The sequence below is a fragment of the Globicephala melas genome, chromosome 8, assembly GCF_963455315.2.
Source record: "Globicephala melas chromosome 8, mGloMel1.2, whole genome shotgun sequence".
NCBI lineage: Eukaryota > Metazoa > Chordata > Mammalia > Artiodactyla > Delphinidae > Globicephala > Globicephala melas.
The window spans coordinates 60,737,315-60,761,532 of record NC_083321.1 but is presented as its reverse complement, the minus strand read 5'-3'; the positions used below and the strand labels follow the sequence as shown (position 1 = coordinate 60,761,532).

Genomic DNA, 24,218 nt, shown 5'->3' with positions numbered 1-24,218 from the left:
TTCATACTTGTAAAATGAAAGGTAGAATTAAATGATTCTTAAGGCCTCAGCTTCAAGTTTTATGATTCTCGAGTAGATTTGTTCTTCCTGTTTTGTTTCCTCGTCTCTCATATAACCATCAATATGTCTTTAATCAGTGATTTACCAAAAAGTTTCTTTGGAGCTTACTCAAAGAAATCCTGATTGAGTCAGCCTGCGTGTGCCTGTGCTTCGCCTTCTCCTAAGTCGTGGCAACTTCAGGCTTGTTCATACAATGCACTAGGGCCAGAGGGAGGAGGGGCGGGTTTTGGAACCATCCTGGATCAAGGTAGATGTCTAATTTGGCTTTCAGCTGGCCTCTGAGTTGTTGGTGAACAGTCAAAATTAGAATCTAAAGAGTTCTGGTAAAGTGTGATTCCATTCTGAAAGGCAGTAGAGCATGATTGTCAAGAGCATGGACTCGGGGTTGGGAGGAGGATAAATTAGGAGTTTGGATTAACAGATACACACTACTATATATAAAACAGATAAACAACAAGGACCTACTGTATAGCACAGGGAACTATATTTATTATCTTGTAATAACCTATAATGGAAAGGAATCTGAAAAAAATACATAAAAATGAATACATATATGTATGTGTAACTAAATCACTTTGCTGTATACCTAAAACTAACACAACATTGTAAATGAACTATACTTCAATTTAAAATATGGTAAAAAAAAATAAATAACATAAAAGTATATAGCTTAAAAAAGAAAAGAGCATGGGCTCTGAGCCAGACTGTCAGATTGTTTGGGTTTGAAGACAATCTATTTACCAGATGTCTGACTTTGGGAAAGTTACCTAACCTCTATTTTCTCACCTGTAAATTGAGAATAACAGTGTCTCATTGGGTTATGTGAGGATTAACTAAGTTAATTGATATAAATAAGTGTCGCATAAGTATTTGCCTTTATTATTATCCATCCCAGTGTTAACATATCAGGAGATCTGTGTATGGTAGGTCATGGTACCGTGAGATTCCAGGTAGTCATGATGCTCGGCCAGTGATGATCAACCAGGCAACTACGGATCCTTCAAGTAGGTAAATCCTGGTATCTCCTTCAAGTAAGAGTAGGACCTTACCTGCGGACAACCAGGGGTGTGTGGCTCCACCCAACAGATTGTGGGAAAGAAGGAGAAGGAAGAAAGGGGTTCAGTCCAGAAGAGAACTACAGGCAGTCAATTGAGGCAGAAGTCCCCCCAACCACATCACAGTTTTTAATTTCCAGAATGGGCCAACATGATGGAGGATTAGGGAGAAAACCTAATAAAAATAACGTTGTCCTGAGTTCAGTCTTTAGCATACCAAATCAGTACTTAATGGGAGATATCTCATTTCAGAGCTGATTGGGTATGTGGGTAGTAACCCCCATGTTCTACTCCCCTGGTTAGGATCGGGACATGGTCTGATTGGGGCTCACCCTGATGACAGCCCTCTGTGGGAATTGTGAAGCTAAAAGACTGTTAATATGGTATCTTGTAGCATCCAGTCTAAACCAGCTAATATTTATCTTGAGGTTCTGGGATCTCCACCTCTCTCAGTGAAATCATATTCCCACACAAATGGACTCATTTTAAAACTCAGTGAGTTCCATTTTGTTTTAAGTTGTCATGCCACACTGTAGATAGAGCCTGTGTTACTTCTTGCATATTCAGGAGCCTTGTCCTTTAAGAAGATAAGCCAAAGATTCTAGGCCCCCAGAACAGCTCACAAGTTATTCTTGCCATATTTACCGCCTGTTAATTTGTCCTACTGGCAACTACCTGCCTTCTACTTGCATGTTCCAGGTCAGCTGAAATCCCTGCACAATTCCTAGCCGCATCAACGTTACTATTCAGTTCGTGCTGTATCTGGGTCACTTGGCTGTGTGGGTTTCTCTTCTTCTCTACTTCGCTTCTTAAAAGTTTAGGTATAGGCCTGGATTCGGTCTTTTGACCCTCCCGCTGGTTAGCCTGTACTTGTCGGACCTAAGCCTCGCAGAGTATGTTCTTTGACTGACTGGCTGCTCTACCACCCCTGCCAATACCTTGCTTGAAGGGTCTTCCTCTGGCTGGGTGACCACCTGCCCATTTATGTCAGAGGTACTTCACAGATCTGGCACTTAACAAATATCACATCAGTTGGAATTAATGAACTTCTTTGAAAATTTGCATTCACTATATAAGAGTCTTTATTAGTTACATTCTCTTAGTGGCAAGCAACAGAAATTTAGTTTCTCTTTTATATCATAAGCAAAGTTATTGATGTAATATTTGGGTATCCCATGGAACCCAAGGACAGGAAGGTGGCAGGAATTTATGAATAACTTGATCTAATAATCTAAATTGTATCAGTATTTTCTCTGCTTGCATCTGGCTTCTCTATGATTATCTTTATTCTTCCCTCTTGCTATAAACTATTTTTTTTTCCCACATGGAAGAGAATGTAATATAAGAGTCAAACCATTTACATCTTATAGCTGGGTCGTGCAAGAGAGATGAATTTTCTTAAGCCTTTATATTTACATGAAGACAAGCCTTTAAGCTTCTGGTTTAAAGGAGAGTTTTTTTTTGGGGGGGGGGGTTGTATTTGATACTGAAATCTCTTTCCAGTTAATGGAAATAAGCATATTGAAGGGGGATGCTGGAATCTGCTAAGTCATCCATTTGATTTAGGGGTTCATTTAAAGAGAATATCCAATATGGAGAGAGAAGGTGTGTATGGCGAGGCAGTGTGAAGTGTGGAGATGAAGCTTAGAGGGAATTATCAAAGTAACTGGGGAACTGGTTTTCAGACTCAGAAACCAAACTTGATCAAACTAGGCATGGACTCACATGATCTCAAAAGAGAGAAAAGAAACAGGAGTCAGGCTGAGCCGAGAGAAAAATCTGACATTAACAGCTGGAGAGAAAAGCACATTCATGGGCCATACCTAGAACTCTACTGCACTCTGTGCTACTACAACTTGGGGCTTTTATTCTCTGCTATTATGTGCCATTGAGTACCTAAAAGATTCCAGGAAGCTTCTGGGAAAATGGTCTGGGGAGGGCTGTGGGGGTCCTGGAGCAGAGCAATGGGGAATCTTCAGAAAGTCTGATGTAGTGGGATATTGTGTTATTCAGAATAGCTCACCCTGGCATCTCCTTGGCACTCACATCAGGGAGTTGCCAATGTCAGATGTATGTGATGTATGTTTGTTCACACAATCCACACACGTTTGTTCATGCATTTTTAGCGACTTTTCTAGATGTAGGAATTAACTGTGCTTCTGGATCTTTTTAACACCAAGAAGGAGCAATGAACTTTCCACATTACATAGATTGTATTTCAATGCATAAATGCATAAATGCTTTTACATCCTGCATTTATGAAATAATTAATTATTATTTCAAAAAACTGGATAATTAAGTGTTGGTGCCTGGTTAAAGAAAGAAGGTGATAGTGGATATTGGAAAAGTCATCACAGTTTTGTTGGTAACATAAGATATTTTGAGGTTATCTCAGAAATGCTCTCCAAAGCTTTCAGTGAGATACTACTTTCCTTTGTACTATACTTTATAGCTACATTTAGTCAGTAATCCTACGTATTTCCTGAGCTCCTTCTGTGTACCCACATGCTGTGAAAAAATCTAGGAAAGTATACAATCCTTGTCATTGAGAGAGTCTCATTGGAAAGACCAAATTTACATACATGAAATGGAAAATAGCAATAGAAACACACAAAGTGATAAATGTCATTGTATAGGAACTGGGCCTATGCATAATATTTATTTCCAGACTACATTAATGCAATTTATAGAAGGAAAACAAGAGTAAGATGAGTTGAAAGTCCCAAATCAAATCAATGCATACTTATTGATCAAAGTGTAGTAGATAATAAGGGGAAATACAAGTATTGCATATGATACTCAGAAAGTTTGAAGTCTAGTCAAGGAGACAAGACACAAATCTTTTGAGAGTCCTGGGAACCAATTAGAAAGCACAGAAGAAACATCATCAAAACTAAAAAACAAACCACAACAACAAAAACCATTAAGGAATTACCAGTTTGCTTTCAACATCTAATATGCAAGATCCTGTGGCATCTCTTACCTTCAGGGTGGTCTTTGCTTTGCCTGGGTCTTACTTGCTGCTCTTGCTAGAGATCTCAAATCACTGCAGGCCTCTTGTGATGGAGACTCCTAGATAATGGAATCACAGAACAACTCAGTGTGGAAAACATGGATCAGAAAGGCTGGTGTGAAATCTCAGCTGTCATTTTCTCTGAGCCTCAGTTTTCTCATCTATAACATAGAGATAGTGACAATAATGCCTCATCAGTATGGTTTTGTGGAGATTAAATTAGGATATATATACATATATATATTCTTATAAATGGACAAGTAATATGTGTTTAATAAATGGTAATTTTCATGATCTAATCAGTTCTTTTTAGTGCAACTGTGCCACTAACATAGTATTGAGGTCTCTGGGGCATAAACAATTCACAAACCATCCAATGGTATTTTATCCTTATGATAGTCCATCTTTAGGGGCATTAACTAATGATAGCATTTAACATTGATTCTGAAATTTATGTTTACAAAGCACATTCAAATATATCACCTCATTTATTCTTCAGACAACCTTTTTAGAAGGTGATTATTTCTATTTCCATTCTACAGAGAAGGAAAATGAGGCAAAGAGAGTTAGTGGGTTTGACCCCAGATCAAATTACCAAGAAGTTGCTGAGCCCCCAAATCATATAATCAGGAAGTTGCTAAACCAAACTTGAGCCCAGGTCTTCTGACTCCAAACCTCATGTTCTTCTCCCTATACTACAGGCCTCTTAACAAACACTGTTTTTTGGTGAGGTCCAGTGGCAACTGTCTTTCTCCAGAGCCCCTATTTATCCACAAGGTACTTGATATTAGGAGTTAACAAATAAACCATGAATATTTAGTTGACCCACTATGCAGATATGTAGAACAGGGTCGTGTTTTCACTGACCAGTGATTTTAGTTAAAACCTGGAATTTTGTTCTGTAAAATCTGCTGGATTGCCATTGGTTTTGCCATTAGATTAGGATTCCATAGGCACAGATTGACATTAAAAAGCTGTTAACTCTGTTAACTCCAGAGGGCATAGCTAATGAAATGTCCCAAAGTTGTGTACTTGCGCAAACTACCGTGTCGTATAGGACAGCTCTCGATTAATCATGATGAGACTATTTCCTCTATCTAAATGAAATCTGCAGTTTGGGAAGGAGATTAAAGATCCTTCAGGGCATGAAGGAAAAGTTGCTGTGAATATTCTAGAAACAGAAAATAAAGATAGATCTACTTAATATTCATGAAGTCAGATTGGTTGATGCAAATAGATTGTAATCTCTTATTTTCTAAGACTTGGCTTGTAACACTCCTGTATCAGTTTTACACAGATGCCTATTCAACTTTAAAAGGAATGGCTGTATTTTGGACAATTTTTTTAAAGAAACTTTAGCATATATAATATGATTTTCTGTCACCTTTGACTAATTTTTAATTTTCTGAGGATATCTAAAGTATATCATCAAAGGTGCATAAACGACAAAGAAAAGGTATGACACAGCATGAAAAATAAGTAAATATATGTAAGATGTCAATAAGTGAACCCTTCTATTTTGTTTTGGATACAACATACTCTCAAAAGCCAGTTTAAAGAAAAGAGTTACATTGGTTTAGGTTTAGTTTTGCTTCCATGAGAGAGAAATCAAAATTCTTTAGCACAACTGTTTCATAAAGAAATTTTTAACTCCTCGCCAAGTTTATTGGAAGTCCTTGCCTCTTACACTGTACGAATCCTCACTTCCTCACCTTTGAGTTCTGTTGCTTACTTCATTTCATTATGTGGTCAGTGTAGCAAACATATATTTGAAGGGAGGAGGGTGAAGGGGACTCTGAGCCACTTCATTTATCCCCCCCACAACACCTGACATAGTGCCTATACAGGTTCTCAAGAAATACTGTGGAGCTCTTGGTTAAATAAGTTAACAGATCCTATCTCAGAATAGACAACTTGTTATTTAAAACTTTTTTCTATTTCTCTTTTTTAGGCCAGCCCTGCTCCTATAATTGTCAACACAGATACTTTGGACACGATTCCTTATGTAAGTAACATTTTTATTAAGACTATCTTTAAAAACCGATAGAACTCAATCAGCTGAATTTAAAATTTTGTACATATTCCGTTTTACCCAATCCAGATAATCTCGTGAAATGATGTGTAGCATGAGTTCTCTTTTGAGTTTTCTTTTGATATTTGCTAACTCACAGCTTAGGCATGCTGACATTTTCCTCTTTGATTCATTGTTTTGTAAAGCACAAGGGCCTATCATGAGAAAAATAAACTGCAGCCAATTGTGATCAAATAATGTTAGTTTCTTAAGTGGTTCCCTGAAAAGAGATTGAACAAACTTCTCTGGGTTTCTTAATAAAGGAATACTCAAATCAATTTATATGATAGAGTCTAGAACATAATAAGTGATCATTAAATATTTAATGGATTTTGCTAGGCTTCTAACAAGAATTGGAACAAAATTTTGGGAGGGTGAATTCTATCTATATATAATAAGATGTATGGTTTTATAGAAGCATGGGGCATGAGATAAAAAGCACAGGCAGATCAGTAAAGCCCCAAATTCTGTATCTGAAATATAACCACTATGATGGCCAAAATTCTTGAGGACAGTCTGGCTGGGCAGGGGTGATTGGAAAGTGGTGCTGGGCCACAGTGGTATGAGTGGTTGACTTCATGGAGGTCCATAAAGTCGTAAAGCTTTGTGAGTCGCCCTAGCTGATGGATAGAGGAGAGTGATTTAGGAAGATGGGACACAGATGCATGCAGACAGAAGGTTTGAAGCAAAGAGAAGGGCTGCAGGCATAATGCACAAGAACAAACAGATCCCTGGTCTTTGATTAAATGAGTACAAAGTGCTTGGTAAGTACTGGCTATTCTCAGTCTTAGACCCCAACCTCAAATGCCTACAAGGACCAAGCAAGTCACAGAAATAGTTGGAGCAGGAGGCATGGGGAGAGAGGGTAATAGAGAGCATGTGATCTTCCAAAGTGAGAGCAGCTGCCACTTGGCTCCAGTGGGTGGGGACCAAAGGGAAATGGGATCAAGAGTTGCCTGATCATTCCGTTTCTCAAGAGAAATCAGAAATTTGAATTTTTATACAATTTTACAGGCAACTAATTCTCAAAAGTTCAAACCCTCTGTGCCAAAGTGTGTCTAGTCTAAAGGCTGCCCTTTGGGAGATACCTGCCTCAGAGGAACTGGAGGTCCTGAGCAGGTTCTGCAAGCCGGGACTCGGCCACAGGGGAGCAGAATGCCAGAAGTGGAGTGCAAGTTGGGACTTGATTACAGGGACAAGTGATTAAAACTGGGACGCAGGGTCAGGACAGGAATAACAGCGAGCTTGACTTTAATGCTGAATCACCTGAACTACTGAACTAGGGCTTCTTAAATCTTTGTGAACAAGAGTCATTTGGGGTCAGACTGGAAATGGGGTTAAGCTTACCGGTAGGAATCAAGTGGCCCCAGCTGTGGAAAGTAAACGACTCTGTTGGAAGGAAGCAAAGCAAATATTAAAGACACATAGTGTTCCCTATTCTATCTGTCACTCTTCCTACCCTTCTTTGTTTTTCAAACGTTTATATTAGGATTATTGTATGCCTGACTCTGCTTTAAGCACTTATCAAATATTAACTCATTTAATCCTCGTAACAACGCTATGAGATAGGTACTGTTAATTTCTCCATTTTACAGATGAGGAAACTGAGTCATAAAGAAGTTAAGTAACTTTCTCAAAATTGCACAGTAAGAGGCAGAGCCAAGAATGAATCTAGGTATCCTGGCTGTAGAGTTTGAGATCTTATTTGACTCTGATCTTTCTGCTGCTTGTGTTTCCTCCTTCCCTCCCTCCTTTTCTGCCTCTCAGCTTGAGAACAAAGTTTTGTTACTTACTCCCCAGCAATGTGTAGCTTTGGGTGGATGACAAGTTGTCACAGAAGCTTAAATACCCTCGAGGCAGGGATCCATATATATATTAAGGGATTCCATGTCTTTAATATAATGAATCTCTTTACTATACCCATTGGCATCATCTAAAGCAGATGAGCAGTGCTTTGAAGTAGACATGGAGCAGAGAGACTTGACCGTGTTAAGTAGGACTGCTTTCTTGTGATAGACCTATATTTATTCGAAGCCTTCTATTAGGGTTTTCATGACTAACTTCCAGGTGCCATCATGTACAAATAATTTATGAATAAGAATCTAAGGATTTTGAATAGACATGCTCAATTGGTAGCCCAACTGATTAGCTAGTAAAATCAGCCATGTATAACAAATTAATCAAATTGCTCTCATTCTCCTAAATATCAATTCTGTATCTGATTTTGAGTTCTTCAAAGGGATTTTTTTTAATTATCTTCAACTTTGTTGTACTTAATGCAAACCCTCTTTGAGCTTCCTTAAGGGTAGGATCTTTAGAGATGTTTGCTAAGTATGATGAAACTGTCCCAATTCTCATGGCAGTGTGTTGTTGAGCTATTCATTTACTCCTTCTGGACGTAAATTGATATATAAGATAGGAATTATAATATCTACCTCAGAGGTGTTAGTGAGGATCTCATAAGGTTATGTGTAGGAAATCATGCTTGATTAACTTCCAGTTAATGGGGGTTTATTTATTTATTATTTTATTCAATAAATACATATGCAATAACATGTGCTAGACCCTGAGAGAATATTAAATATTAATATCTTCCCCCATGTATGAGAAACATAACTATAATATGTATTGAAAAATGGCAGATTTAGCACACAAGCATTAATGTAGATCAATGTGCTTTGTGTCTGGACATAGGCCTCACCCTCCCTTTTGTTCCTGACTCACTGGGTGACCTTGAACAAATCACTGTTCCTTTTGCAGTCTATTTTCTCATTCCTTGGTGTTCTATACTTTGTTTTCCTCTTTTCTGTCACATGTTCTAGTTCACATAATTTCAGTTCTATTTAATGAAAAAACAAATTCAGAGTTCCCCAGAGCATTTCAGTCATGTTGCATAAGAACATTTCTTTCCTTAAAATATTACCTAAATGACAAATTTTAACTTATGCATTAAAGTCCTCCCCAAAAATAATTTCATTACAAGTAAATGTATTAATTTTGCCAAATAGCAAATTTGGTTTTAGAAATATATGGTCCTCTGTGAAGCCATCTGTTCCTGGATTTCTGTTTGTTGGAAGATTATACTTTTTTTTTTTTTTTTTTGCGGTACGCGGGCCTCTCACTGTTGTGGCCTCTCCCGTTGCGGAGCACAGGCTCCAGACGCGCAGGCTCAGTGGCCATGGCTCACGGGCCCAGCTGCTCCGCAGCATGTGGGATCTTCCCAGACCGGGGCACGAACCCATGTCCCCTGCATTGGCAGGCGGACTCTCAACCACTGCGCCACCAGGGAAGCCCCCTGTTGGAAGATTTTAAATCACAGTTTCAATTTCAGTGCTTGTGATTGGTCTGTTCAAATTTATATTTCTTCCTGATTTAGTCTCAGATGATTGTACATTTCTAAGAATTTGTCCATTTCTTCCAGGTTGTCCATTTTATTGGCATATAGTTTCTTGTAGTAATTTCTCATGATCCTTTGTATTTCCGCAGTGTCAGTTGTTACTTCTCCTTTTTCATTTCTAATTCTATTGATTTGAGTCTTCTCCCTTTTTTTCTGGATAAGCCTGGCTAATGGTTTATAAATTTTGTTTATCTTCTCAAAGAACCAGCTTTCAGTTTTATTGATCTTTGCTATCATTTCCTTAATTTCTTTTTCATTTATTTCTGATCTGATCTTTATGATTTCTTTCCTTCTGCTAACTTTGGGGGGTTTTTGTTCTTCTTTCTCTAATTGCTTTAGGTGTAAGATTAGGTTGTTTATTTGAGATATTTCTTGTCCTTAAGGTAGGATTGTATTGCTATAAACTTCACTCTTAGAACTGCTTTTGCTGCATCCCATAGATTTTGGGTCGTCGTGTTTTCATTGACATTTGTTTCTAGGTATCTTTTGATTTCCTCTTTGATTTCTTTAGTGATCTCTTGGTTACTTAGCAGGGTACTGTTTAACCTCCATGTGTTTGTGTTTTTTACAGTCTTTTTCCTCTAATTGATATCTAGTCTCATAGTGTTGTGGTCAGAAAAGATACTTGATACAATTACAATTTTCTTAAATTTACCAAGGCTTGATTTGTGACCCAAGATATGATCTATCCTGGAGAATGTTCCATGAGCACTTGAGAAGAAAGTGTATTCTGATTTTTTCGGATGGAATGTCCTATAAATATCAGTTAAGTCCATCTTGTTGAATGTATCATTTAAAGCTTTTGTTTCCTTATTTATTTTCATTTTGGATGATCTGTCCATTGGTGAAAGTGGGGTGTTAAAGTCCCCTGCTATGATTGTGTTACTGTCAATTTCCCCTTTTATGGCTGTTAATATTTGCCTTATGTATTGAGGTGTTCCTATGTTGGGTGCATAAATATTTACCATTGTTATATCTTCTTCTTGGATTGATCCCTTGATCATTATGTAGTGTCCTTCTTTGTCTCTTGTCATAGTCTTTGTTTTAAAAACCTTTACAGACAAGTAAAAGCTAAGAGAATTCAGCACCACCAAGCCAGCTTTACAGCAAATGCTAAAGGAACTTCTCTAGGCCAGAAACACAAGAGAAGGAAAAGACCTACAATAAAAACCCCAAAACAATTAAGAAAATGGTAATAGAAACATACATACTGATAACTACCTTTAATGTAAATGGATTAAATGCTCCAACCAAAAGACATAGATTGGCTGAATGGATACAAAAACAAGACCTGTATATATGCTGTCTACAAGAGACCCACTTCAAACCTAGGGACAATACAGACTGAAAGTGAGGGGATGGAAAAAGATATTCCATGCAAATGCAAATCAAAAGAAAGCTGGAGTAGCAATTCTCATATCAGACAAAATAGACTTTAATATAAAGACTGTTACAAGAGACAAAGAAGGACACTACATAATGATCAAGGGATCAATCCAAGAAGGTGTAACAGTTGTAAATATTTATGCACCCAACATAGGAGTACCTCAATACGTAAGGAAAATTATAACAGCCATAAAATGGGAAATCGACAGTAACACAGTCATAGTAGGGGACGTTAACACCCCACTTTCACCAATGGACAGATCAACCAAAATGAAAATAAATAAGGAAACACAAGCTTAAATGTTACATTAATCAAGATGGGCTTGATTGATATTTATAGGACATACCATCCAAAAACAACAGAAAACACTTTCTTCTCAAGTGCTCAGGGAACATAGATCATGTCTTGGGTCACAAATCAAGCCTTGGTAAATTTAAGAAAATTGAGATTGTATCAGGTATCTTTTCTGACCACAATGCTATGAGACTAGATATCAATTACAGGGAAAAAAATCTGTAAAAAATATAAACACATGGAGGCTCAACAATACTCTACTAAATAGCTAAGAGATCACTAACGAAATCAAAGAGGAAATAAAAAAATACCTAGAAACAAATGACAATGAAAACATGATGACCCAAAACCTATGGAATGCAGCAAAAACAGTTCTAAGAGGGAAGTTTATAACAATACAATCCTACCTCAAGAAACGAGAAACATCTCAAATAAACAACCTAATCTTACACCTAAAACAATTAGAGAAAGAAGAACAAAAGAACCCCAAAGTTAGCAGAAGGAAAGAAATCATAAAGATCAGACCAGAAATAAATGAAAAAGAAATGAAGGAAACAATAGAAAAGATCAGTAAAAGTAAAAGCTCGTTCTTTGAAGAGATAAACAAAATTGATAAACCGTTAACCAGTTTCATGAAGAAAAAAAGGAAGAAAATTCAAATCAATAGAATTAGAAATGAAACAAGAGAAGTAACAACTGACACTGCAAAAATACAAAGGATTATGAGAGATTACTACAAGCAACTATATGTCAATAAAATGGACAACCTGGACGAAATGGACAAATTCTTAGAAAAGCACAACCTTCCAAGACTGAACCAGGAAGAAATAGAAAATATAAGCAGACCAATCACAAGCACTAGAATTGAAACTGTGCTTAAAAATCTTCCAACAAACAAAAGCCAAGAACCAGATGGCTTCACAGGCGAATTCTATCAAACATTTAGAGAAGAGATAACATCTATCCTCAAACTCTTCCAAAATATAGCAGAGAGAGGAATACTCCCTAACTCAGGAATACTCCTAATGAGGCCACCATCACCCTGATACCAAATCCAAAGATGTCACAAAAAAGAAAACTACAGGCCAATATCAGTGATGAACATAGGTGCAGAAATCCTCAACAAAATACTAGCAAACAGAATCCAACCGTACATTAAAGGGTCATACACCATGATCAAGTGGGGTTTATCCCAGGAATGCAAGGATTCTTCAATATACGCAAATCAATCAATGTGATAAACCATATTAACAAATTGAAGGAGAAAAACCATATGCTCATCTCAATAGATGGAGAAAAAGCTTTCAACAAAATTCAACACCCATTTTTGAAAAAACCCTCCAGAAAGTAGGCATAGAGGGGACTTACCTCAACATAATAAAGGCCATATATGACAAACCCACAGCCAACATCATTCTCAATGGTGAAAAACTGAAAGCATTTCCTCTAAGATCAGGAACAAGACAAGGTTGTCCACTCTCACCACTGTTATTCAACATAGTTTTTTTAGCCACAGCAATCAGAGAAGAAAAAGAAATAAAAGGAATCCAAATCGGAAAAGAAGAAGTAAAGCTGTCACTGTTTGCAGGTGACATGATACTAAACATAGATAATCCTAAGGATGCTACCAGAAAACTACTAGAGCTAATCAATGAATTTGGTAAAGTAGCAGGGCACAAAATTAGTGCACAGTAATCTCTTACATTCCTATACACTAATGATGAAAAATCTGAAAGAGTAATTAAAGAAACACTCCCATTCACCATTGCAGGAAAAAGAATAAAATACCTAGACATAAACCTACCTAAGGAGACAAAAGACCTGTATGCAGAAAACTATAAGATACTGATGAAAGTAATTAAAGATGATACAAACAGATGGAGAGATATACCATGTTCTTGGATTGGTAGAATCAACATTGTGAAAATCTACAGATTCAATGCAATCCCTATCAAACTACCAATGGCAATGTTCTAGTTCACAGAACTAGAACAAAAAATTTCAGAATGTGTATGGAAACACAAAAGACCCCGAATGGCCAAAACAATCTTGAGAAAGAAAAATGGAGCTGGAGGAATCAAACTTCCAGACTTCAGACTATACTACAAACCTGTAGTAATCAAGACAGTATGGTACTGGAACAAAAACTGAAATACAGATCAATGGAACAGTATAGAAAGCCCAGACGTAAACCCACGCACATATGGTGACCTTATTTTCAATAAAGGAGGCAAGAATATACAAGCCCAAGACACAAGTTGAGTTACAGCCTCTGATCCCATCTACTAACACCCCAGTGACCAAAGTAAGTCATATTGCCAAATTCAAGGTGGAGGATGGAGTGAATATTTTCTAAACAAGAAACTAATTTACCCCACCAAAGCCTTAAATAAAAGGGCTAAGAATTTGTATATGTCCCATTGTAAGAAAAAATAGGTACAAAAGAAGGAATCTTACACTTTAAAAATATTGGTAGAAATAAACAAAGTGCCAAGGGGAACGGATTCAACTGGTATGGAGAGTGATTGTCTACATTATCAAGGATGTCTAAGGGAAAATATTGAAAATAAAAGGAACATCTAGCTAGTATTAGCAGTATAATGATTTTGCTTTCCTGTGAGACATTTTGTTGTCTGCCACTTTATTTCCAGAGGTAGAAATAACAGTGGAGACAAGGAACTTTGTTCCAGAAATTCCAGGATTGTGTCTTTGAAAACCTCCCAAGAAAGTGAGAGAGAGAGAAAAGAGAGGAGAGTAGATGAGAGAAAAGAAGAAGGAAGAGTTAGGTTACAAAAATGTTGAGAGTCCTTAGTAGTAACACCCATTGTATTTGACTGCCAAGATCATTTATGTAAAAGCAATTTGAAAGCCACCATAATATTCTTACAATATTATCAGTGAGATTTTTATGGAGAGCTTTAAATGTGAAAGGTCACTGGATGAAAATAGAACTGTGATTCTGGGGCGGAGGACAAGAGAGTGATTTAAAGGGGATAAAACGACCCTAGGAAAGGCTGACAGTGTGAGTGAAAGATTGGTGAGAAAAGTTGGGGATGAGAGAAAATAAAAGATAATGTGGATTCAGGGACACAGAGAAACAATCAGATTAGCAGTGAGTTTCATTTGGGAGCCAAAGAATGAGCTTGAGACCAAGAGGTGTTGTTAAAGAAGATTTAAAATGCATTTCTGATTGATCCCAGCGGCAAGAAGCTGAGAATAAGAACTCTCTGAGGAGGAAGTTGCCGTATTGCAGAAATGGGATGACCAAGCACTTGGTCATAGAGCTGGAGAGTTAGGCATTAATTTCTTTGAGTCACTTTGTACAAAAACAGAGCCTTGTGATTTAGGCTACTATTCACTTTTAATTGGATGGTTTTCCAGAATTATCCATGAAGGGAGAGAAAGCAGAATTGTTTGTTTCTTTGAACCGTTCTGGCAGTGATTAATAATGGAGATAGTTTCGAAGAATTTGCTGATTTTAGTACATTTATTTTTCAGCAAACAAGTTTATTTCTTTTGGTGGTGTTTCCCGTGAACACTGTTAAAACTATGTTGTTGATATTTTTATCTGTTGGATTTGTAGTATTATCCAGAAATGAAATATGCTTACACGCCAGAAAACAGCTTAATATTGGCTTAACTATGCCCATGAGGCAATAGGAATTTAGCAATAGAGGCAGTGCTATCAATATTTGTTCCACAGTCAAACCTAGCCAACCTAAATCCATTTCTCAACTGCCACAGTCAGCAGATCCCTTTCCATTTGTTACTTTGCTCTAAAAGGCAAAAAGTGGAACAAGTTTTAGTATTTCTCAAATATTAATGTACATAAGAATCACCTGGAGATCGTAAATGAAGATTCTGATTTAGTAGGTATAGGAAGACTCCTGACAGTATGCATTTCTAATAAGTTTCCAGGTGAAGCTGCTGCTCAGTTGTGCATCACACATTGTGTAACAAGAGTCTAATGAGAGAGACTAGCCTTTGAATTCAGGAGCAACTGGGTTCTGAGCCCACCTCTGCCAGTTAGTACTTGCCTGAGTTAAGTCAGCAAGTCAGGTTAAGTCAAATTATCCATCTCAGCCTCTGTTTTATTATTTGTAAAACAAGAGTAATAATATTTGCCTTTCAGGGGTTATTATAAATATTCTTCCCAGTATGTAGAAGATGCTTAATAAATGTTCATCATAAGATTGGGGGGTGCCTTTGATAAAACAGAGCATGCCTTTGACTTAATCATCTTGAACTGTTGAGACAAGAATGCGGAAGTCATAGCTAGTTCAGTGGTAGGGCCAATAGCAGTTATGTAGGTTCGTGGGCTGCCCTACATCTAGATCTTTACTTCTTAAAATGTGGCCCATTGACTAGCAGCATCATTGTTACCTGGAAGCTTGTGAGCATAGAATCTAAGTTCTCACTCAAGGCCTACTAAATCAGAATCTGTGTTCTTAAGAAGAACCCCAGTAATTAGTATGCATATTAAATTTTGAGAAGCTTGGTCAATATGGCAGAAGCTTCTTTTTTCGGTTTGGATCCTGCTGTCTTTGTCCTTTCACCACACCTTTTGGTCTGCCCCTGGGGCAGCTGTCCTTTTCACTCGTTCACCTTAAATATATGCATAGCTGTAGGAAAAAGGATCAGTTCAGTTCAGCAAATAGACACATGTAGTGGCCAACTAGCATGTTGTATAAGCTTTTAGACCTGTGCTCTCCAAGGCAGTAGCTTCAAGCCTCATGTGGTTATTTAAATTTAATTAAAATAATATAAAATTTAAAATTCAGTTCCTCAGTTGTACTAGCCACATTTGAAGTGCCCAGTAGCCAGGATGGTTAGTGGGTGCCACATCCAACAATGCAGATATAGAATATGTTCATCATTCCAGGAAGTTCTATCGGACAGAGCTGTCCTAGGTAATCATAAGAGAGAAATAGAAGGGGAAGGGAGCTAATATTTATTGAAGGACCACTTTATTCTAGGTGTTTTATATATATTACCTAATTAATGATAAAATTACCCTCCCAACTTTTGTGAGTTGGTTTCATTTCCTTCTTAGAATTAAATATTTTCAAATCTTCTAAATAGTCATCCCTGTCCTAGGAAATTGTTGGGTATGTTCATGTGGAAGACATGGTCCCTGTCCTCATGGCCCTTAAGTGTTTGTCAAATTTAAAGGCTCTTATACATGACACACACGGAAGCAAATGCAAGCAATTACTAAAAGCCTTCTTAAAAGTTCACTGATTCTCCCATCATTTTCTTTCCGTGAAATTATAAAACTCCTATTTAGACTGGAATAATTCTTTTAATTATTCCAGTAGAAGACCTGATCTACTTATTCATTCACAAACCTACCTCAATCTTTTTTCCCTGTGGTTCCCTTATAGAGGGCACTTTGCTGCCTACTCTACTCATCACTCCTCATCTGCTGGGCAGCCTGTACATAGGCTTGTCGTATTGGACCTAAGCTGGGAAGCAGTGAGAAAATATAACAGTTGTCCAAGTGAAGAATGTGATTGATGGATGAGAGTCGCACACAGGCCCTTCTTTCTGTAATGGCTCCTTTGAAGGCACGTGCCCCATATACCTAGGCAAAGAAGCCACTGTTGCTCTAAGGAGCTCAGCCTGGCAGAGCAGGTTAAGAACAAGGGTAAATAATCCTGGGAAGGATTTATATAGTTTCTCTACAACATTGCTACTCAAGATGCAGTCTCTGAACTGGTAGCAGCAGATTTTACCAGGCAGATTACTAGAATTTCTGAATCTCCAGCTCCACCAGAGACCTAAAGAATCACAATCTCTGAGGGTAGGGCCAAGGAATCTATGTTTTTACAAGCACCCCAGGTGATTCTTATGCACACTAAAATTTGAGAGATGCTAGTGGACACCCAAAGAAGCTTCTGGATGCTAGACTGAAGAAGGGGTGAAGGGTAGGGTAGGAAATACTGCACACAGGAAGAATGAAATAAAGCTATAGGGACTCACTAAAGTACAATGTAACACAGAATTAATCTGAGCCAGCATTTAATCCTGGTGGTGTTGTTGTTTAATCATGTGGGATGCTTTTAAAAAGCATTGACTCTCATAGTCTAGTGGAATCTAGCAGATAATGCAGAGTGATAGCCTGGCTCACTCTTACTCATCCAAAAGGATTCAGCTTAGATAATGCTCCTTCTGGGAAGCTAAGGTTAGGCGTAGTACTCCCTATTGCATGCTTTCACTTCAGACGCTGATTTCCCTTCATAGAATTTATCACACTACCTTATAACTGTTTCTTTAATGGCTGATACTTCTTCCTAGAGTATAAACATCATAAGCACAGAGAAAAATTGCTTCATCTTTCCCACCATTGTACCTTTATAACCTGGAACATTTTTGCTGGACTGGCTGGCTGAATAAATGAATGAATGGAGATGTGTAGAAACTGCTTTAAAGGAATATGCTGTAAGGAACCATCCCATTGCAGGAAGTCAGAGAAAGGCAGAATGTTAGCCGGCTCTTGAAGAATAAGTAAGACGTATCCAGGCAAAGTACGGAAAAACATTTCAGGGACAGGGAACTGTTTGGGCAATGATCAGACCCCTGGAAACTCATATGTCCTGAGTTCTGTGTGGCTGAAGCATAGAGCAGTAGTATAACATGAGGCTGGAAAGGTAGGGCTGAGTCTGATTATGAAGACCTTGCTTGCTTGATATGAGTTTTGGACTTTATCTGGTCCATTAGTATCATCTAGCCATATATTTGGGAATTTGCAGACATCTTTTTTCACTACTCTACCTCTTGGATCCTGTCTGTGCCTGCTATGTGGTTGGTACTCTGAAATATATGTTGAATAAATAAAGCCAAAAAGCAATAGCGATCATTTAACAACAACGAGGGACAAGGTTTTCTTGAGCCTTTGCTATACTTCCTTATCTCCCTGCCATTGTTCACTCAGAAAGCCGTTTTCCTCCATACCCATATATTAAGATCCCATTAAATTGCCACCTCTATCAGCAAGCCCTCATCAGTCCCTCTAGGCACAATTAATGTCTCCTTCCTCCTTGATTTTATAGTATTTTACTCACAGAAGGTTGCCTGCTTTAGTGGAAAGAGGATGAACTCTGGGCTCTTTTGATCCTACCATATACTAGCCGGCTAACCTTGGAAAATTAACTTTTCTGATACTTTTGCCTCATCTTTTCCCTCAAGTAGAGAGTAGTAACTGTCTTTCATGGTGTGTTATTTAATATATATTTTCATTTACATTTAACAGAGACCAAAATAACAGTGCTTTTGCAAGACAGAAATGTATTTCTCACATATAACAGTCCATGAGTGAGTTGTCCAGAACTGAAATGTCTATTCTGCTCTGCAGGGTCTTATGTAGACTAAAGCACCTTATCTCCTTGCTCTACCACCCTTGCACATCACCTTTGTGCACATAGGCACCATGATGACCTACCAAGAAGCAGGTGAGAAGAATTACAGAGAGGTATGCACGGTTCCTCCCTTTCAAAACACCTCTAGGAAGTGTATCCCAAGGGTTAGAACTTAGGCACAAAGGATACCTACCTGCAATGGAAGACGAAACATGTAATCTTTATTCTGAGCTGACTTGGGCCCAGGTAAAAATTGGGGATCCAATCACTATGGAAGGAGAGGATATTGAATATTTGGAGACTACCAGTGGTCTCTGCCACACAGCATAGTTAGCTGTATTCTCCAGTGTGAGAGCTTTCTCCCAGGAAATGCTAAAGATGATCTATGAAGTACTGGATGCTTTTTCTTTATATTTTCTCATCATTTCTAATCTCAACATTTGAATATATTTTATAATAAATATAGTATCACAGTTGTACAAATATATAGTTACTCTACAGATTAGCACATATAGGGGATGCATGCTCACAAACATTTTACAGATAGAAACAATCAATAAAAAATTATAGCAATCACTGGTTGGAAGCATTAGAGACAACAGTTAGATATTGCCTGACTCATAATAAATGTTCAACAGTGATGACCATTGTTACTGTGCAGAATTAGTATTTATGACATTCTTCCTTGTTTAATGATCATCATCATTCAATATTCGCCAAAATATTTAGCTTATCTTTAAATTTCGGGGATTATCTAAACTCAAGTCCATGCATAGAGTAGGATTTCAATAAAACTTGAGTTTGTCACTGTTACATTCTGTTGTATTATTCAAATTTAGTTGTTTTAATAAAGAATACATTTTTATTTCACAATGTAATTTGTCAGGTAAAATTGTGTTTTAGTTTAAGCCACATGATCACATGGATTGAGATACAGGCTACCATCCAAGAGTGGGGTGCCCAATTTATTGGCTTAATTTGCAAATGTTTAACATGTTCATTCATAACAACTCCTTTCAAAGTAAAATGCTTTTAAAATGCTTTTTTTCTCACGTGCGTTTTTGAAAGAAAATATAGGTAGTCATATATCATAAAGGAGATCATGGTTAGTTAGGTGAGCTCAAATAGAAGAAAGAGAAAAGAATGATAGTTGAGTAAAAAGCAAAATCAGTAAAGGAAATGATAGCAGAGTAATAAAGAGAAATGGCTTAAAATCTTTACATTATCTTCCTTCAAATTTCAGAACATTATCATTGGAATGAAGTTAGAAACCCCTACTTCAAGCTTTTTTAAAAAAAAATAAAGTAGAAATACTAAAAGATTATTTCCTAGCACCTCAGGAGTTTTATGTGATGCTTAGAGTAGTTTATAATCATGCCTCTCCCTTGTTAAATTTTGTTGGACTTTTAAATGGACTTTTCTGCACTGATATTGTTCAGGAATCAGTTCTTGGAGGGTGACTACAGTTACTTATTCTCTGGAAAATTAGGCAAACCCCGTGTTTCTTTTGTGACTATTTTAATATAAATCATTCTTTTGGTGCCCACACATCACTATTTGAATTTATGAAAATCTTCTTTCCATTGACATTCATCTCCCTTTGGTTCATCCCCAGGACACAGGCCCTTTTTAAAAAAGAACTGTCTTTTTCTTAGTGGCTAGTTGTCTTTCTGAGAACTCTATAGTATTGGCCATGGAGTTACTTTGGTTTTCTTTTCTGGCAGGCATAAATTCATATCTTTTTGGTTTACCTACTAGACCTATAACACTGAGCAAGTTACCTAAAAGTTCTGCACCTCAGTTTCCTCACCTATAAAATGGGATAATATCACCTACCTCATAGATTCATTCATTAAATGAAGTAATGAATACGAACCACCTAATATTGAACCTGGCACAGAGCAGTCAATTACCTCAGATCTATGATTTTTTGTAGAAAAAATCCATCTTTAAAATAAGTAACATTTTGACCAAAAATATTTTTTTGAAGATTTGGTTTTTAAAAGATGCAAGTGATTCAGTCGCCTATGTCTATAACAACAGGATCTAAGTCAAAGCGGCATTGTCACACATGGATATATGCTGGAAGTCTTCTACCACGCGGCTTTCAACGGTTGACTTCCCCAACTGTCTTCTCTCTTCTCAGTGTATTATATCTCAGCCTAAATTATTTCTCCTCAATTGTCGCTTAGAAGTTCCAGGTTTGTTTGAATATTTGATTAGCAAGATGAACTTTCATGAGCTTTTCCTTTGGTGAAAAAGCATAGTTGCTGCTTCACAAGCAGCTTTAATAACGATATGTTTTGATTATCCTGATTTCCACCAAGTGATCCCAATGATGTTTTGCCCAGAGGTGGTTGTTTTTGGAAACTCAGGAGCATAAAGCTCAAAGAATAGCATTCTAATGAGGTATTACGTGAAGGAAATGTAGTCAGGAAATAAAAAAGCCAGATCATTCAAGCAGCGTGCTGAGAGGAGCAGATAAACAATAGCCCATCATAATCAGTATCTCTTTAAAAACAATCTCAGGGAAGTTTTGTTTGTTTGTTGCTCTTAAACAAATTGCTAATACGTTTTCTGATCCCCTGAAGCAGTGATTCTCAAATTTAGCTGCACATTTTATCTGTTTGTGTGGTTTAAATATACTGATGCCTGGATTCCAGTAACAGAGGGTCCTTATTGGGCCTGAGTGTAGCTGGGTGTGAATACTGGGATATTGAAAACCTCTCCACGTGATTCCTTTGTGCAGCTAAGGTTGAGAACCACTGACTTCGAGTTGTTAAATGGAGAGTGTTGGAGGAGGGTGGAGACAAGATGGCAGAGTAGAAGGACTTGGGCTCAACTCCTCTCATGAAAACGCTAAAATCACAACTAACTGCTGAACAACCGTCAACAAAACAGACTGGAACCTACCAAACAAGATACTCTACATCCAACGATTCTACATCTAAAGATATTCTACATCCAATGATATGGTAGGAGGCATGCTTTCACGATATAATCAAATCCCATACCTGCCAGATAGGCAACCCACAAACTGGAAAATAATTATATCGCAGAGGTTCTCCCATAGGGGTGAGAGTTCTGAGCTCCACGTCAGGCTCCCCAGCCTGAGGGTCTGTCATCAGGAGGAGGAGCCCCCAGAACATTTGGCTTTGAAGGCCAGTGAGGCTTGAGTGCAGGAGCTTCACAGAGACTTCACTCTTGGAAGGCACACACAAGATTTCACATGCACTGGGACCCAGGGCAAAGCAGTGACTCCATAGGAGCCTGGGGAAAACCCACCTGCAGTTCTTGGAAGGTCCCCTGGGGAGATGGGGGTCAGCTCTGGCTCACTGTGGGGACATGGGGACAAGGACACTGCTGGCAGAGGCCCCATGGAATATTCATCAGTGTGAGCTCTGCTGGAGGTCACCATTTTGGCACCAAGGCCTGGCCCCACCCAACAGCCTGCAGGCTCCAGTGCTGGGACACCTCAGGCCAAACAACCAACAGGGTGAGAGCACAGCCCCATCCATCATCAGACAGGCTGCCTAAAGTCATCCTGAGTGTACAGCCTCCTCTAAACACACCTCTTGACACGACCCTGACCACCAGAGAGATAAGACCCAGCTCCACCCACAAGAGGGCAGGCACCAGTCCCTCCCACCAGGAAGCCTGCACAAGCCCCTGGACCTCACCCCCCAGGGGGTAAACACCAGAAGCAAGAGGAACTACAAACCTGGAGCCTGAGAAACAGAGACCACAACACAGAAATTTAGACAAAATGAGATGGGAGAAAAATATGTTTCAGACTAAGGAACAAGATAAAACCCCAGAAGAACAACTAAGTGAGGTGGAGATAGGCAATCCACTTGAAAAAGAATTCAGAATAATGAAAGTAAAGATGATCCAAGGTCTCAGAAAAAGCATGGAGGCCCAGACCAGGAAGATATAAGAAATGTTTAACAAAGAGCTAGAAGATTTAACGAACAAACAAACGAAGATGAGCAATACAATAACTGAAATAAAGAATACAGTAGAAGGACTCAGTAGCGGAATAAGTGAGGCAGAAGAACAAAAAACTGAGCTGGAGACAGATTGGTGGAAATCACTGCTGTTGAACAGAATAAAGAATGAAAAGAAATGAGGAGAGTCTAAGAGACCTCTGGGACAACATTAAATGCACCAATATTCACATTATAGGGGTCCCAGAAGAAGAAGAGAGAAAGAAAGGGCCTGAGAAAACACTTGAAGAGATAATAGCCAAAAAATTCCATAACATGGGAAAGGAAACACTCACATCCAGGAAGTGCAGAGTCCCATCCAGGATAAACCCAAGGAGAAACACACCAAGACATATTTTAACTAAATTGACAAAAATTAAAGACGAAGAGGGGACTTCCCTGGTGGCGCAGTGGTTAAGAATCTGCCTGCCAATGCAGGGGACACAGGTTCGATCCCTGTTCTGGGAAGATCCCGCATGCTGTGGAGTGGCTAGGCCCGTGCGCCGCAACCACTGTGCCCACACGCCACAACTACTGAAGCCCACACGCCTAGAACCCATGCTCTGCAACAAGGGGGCCACCACAATGAGAGGCCCACACACTGCCTCTAAGAGTAGCCCTCACTCGCTGCAACTAGAGAGAGCCTGCACGCAGCAAGGAAGACCCAATGCAGCCAAAAAATTTAAAAAAAGAAAGATGAAGAGAAATATTAAAAGCAAAAAGGGAAAAGCAACAAATATCATACAAGGGAATCCCCATATGGTTATCGGCTGATTTTTCAGCAGAAACTCTGCAAGCTAGAAGGGAGTGGCAGGACGTATTTACAGTGATGAAAGGGAAAAAGCTACAACCAAGAATACTCTACCCAACAAGGGTCTCATGCAGATTCGACAGAGAAATCAAAAGCTTTACAGACAATAAAAGTTAAGAGAATTCAGCACCACCAAACCAGCATTACAATAAATGCTAAAGAAATTTCTCTAGGTGGAAAATAAAAGGCCACAGCTAGAAACAAGAAAATTGCAAACGAAAAAGCTTACCAGTAAAGGCAAACATACAGTAAAGGTAGGAAATCATCCCTACACAAATATGATATCAAAACCAACAATCATGAGAAAAAGGGAGTGCAAATGCAAGATATTGGAAATGCATTTGAAATTAAGAGACCAGCAAGTTAAAACAATCTTGTATATATAGAGACTGCTATATCAAAACCTCATGGTAACCACAAACCAAAAATCTACAATAGATACACACACACAAAAGAAAAAGTAATCCAAACTCAACTCTAAAGATAGTCATCAAATCACAAGAGAAGAGTACAAAAGGGGAAGGGAAGAAAAAAGACCTACAAAAGCAATTCAAAACAATTAACAGGATAGCAATAAGAATGTACATATAAATAATTACCTTAAATGTAAATGGATGAAATGCTCCAACCAAAAGACATAGACTAGGTGAATGGATACGAAAACAAGACCCATATATATGCTGTCTACAAGAGACCCAATTCAGATCTAGGGATACATACAGACTGCAAGTGAGCGGATGGAAAAAGATATTCCATGCAAAAGGAAATCAAAAGAAAGCTGGAGTA

At 38.2% G+C, this 24,218-nt stretch overlaps 1 protein-coding gene across 26 annotated transcripts in view; it reads left to right on the top strand.

Annotated features, from left to right (window-relative positions):
* Positions 1-24,218, top strand: part of DLG2 (discs large MAGUK scaffold protein 2) — a 2,016,902-nt gene that overhangs the window by 1,252,869 nt on the left and 739,815 nt on the right. For all 26 annotated transcript variants that reach the window (XM_060303825.1, XM_060303817.1, XM_060303816.1 and 23 more), the window contains one exon: positions 6,080-6,133. In XM_060303825.1, the coding sequence (XP_060159808.1) occupies positions 6,080-6,133 (54 nt within the window). The remainder of the gene's footprint in view (positions 1-6,079; positions 6,134-24,218) is intronic.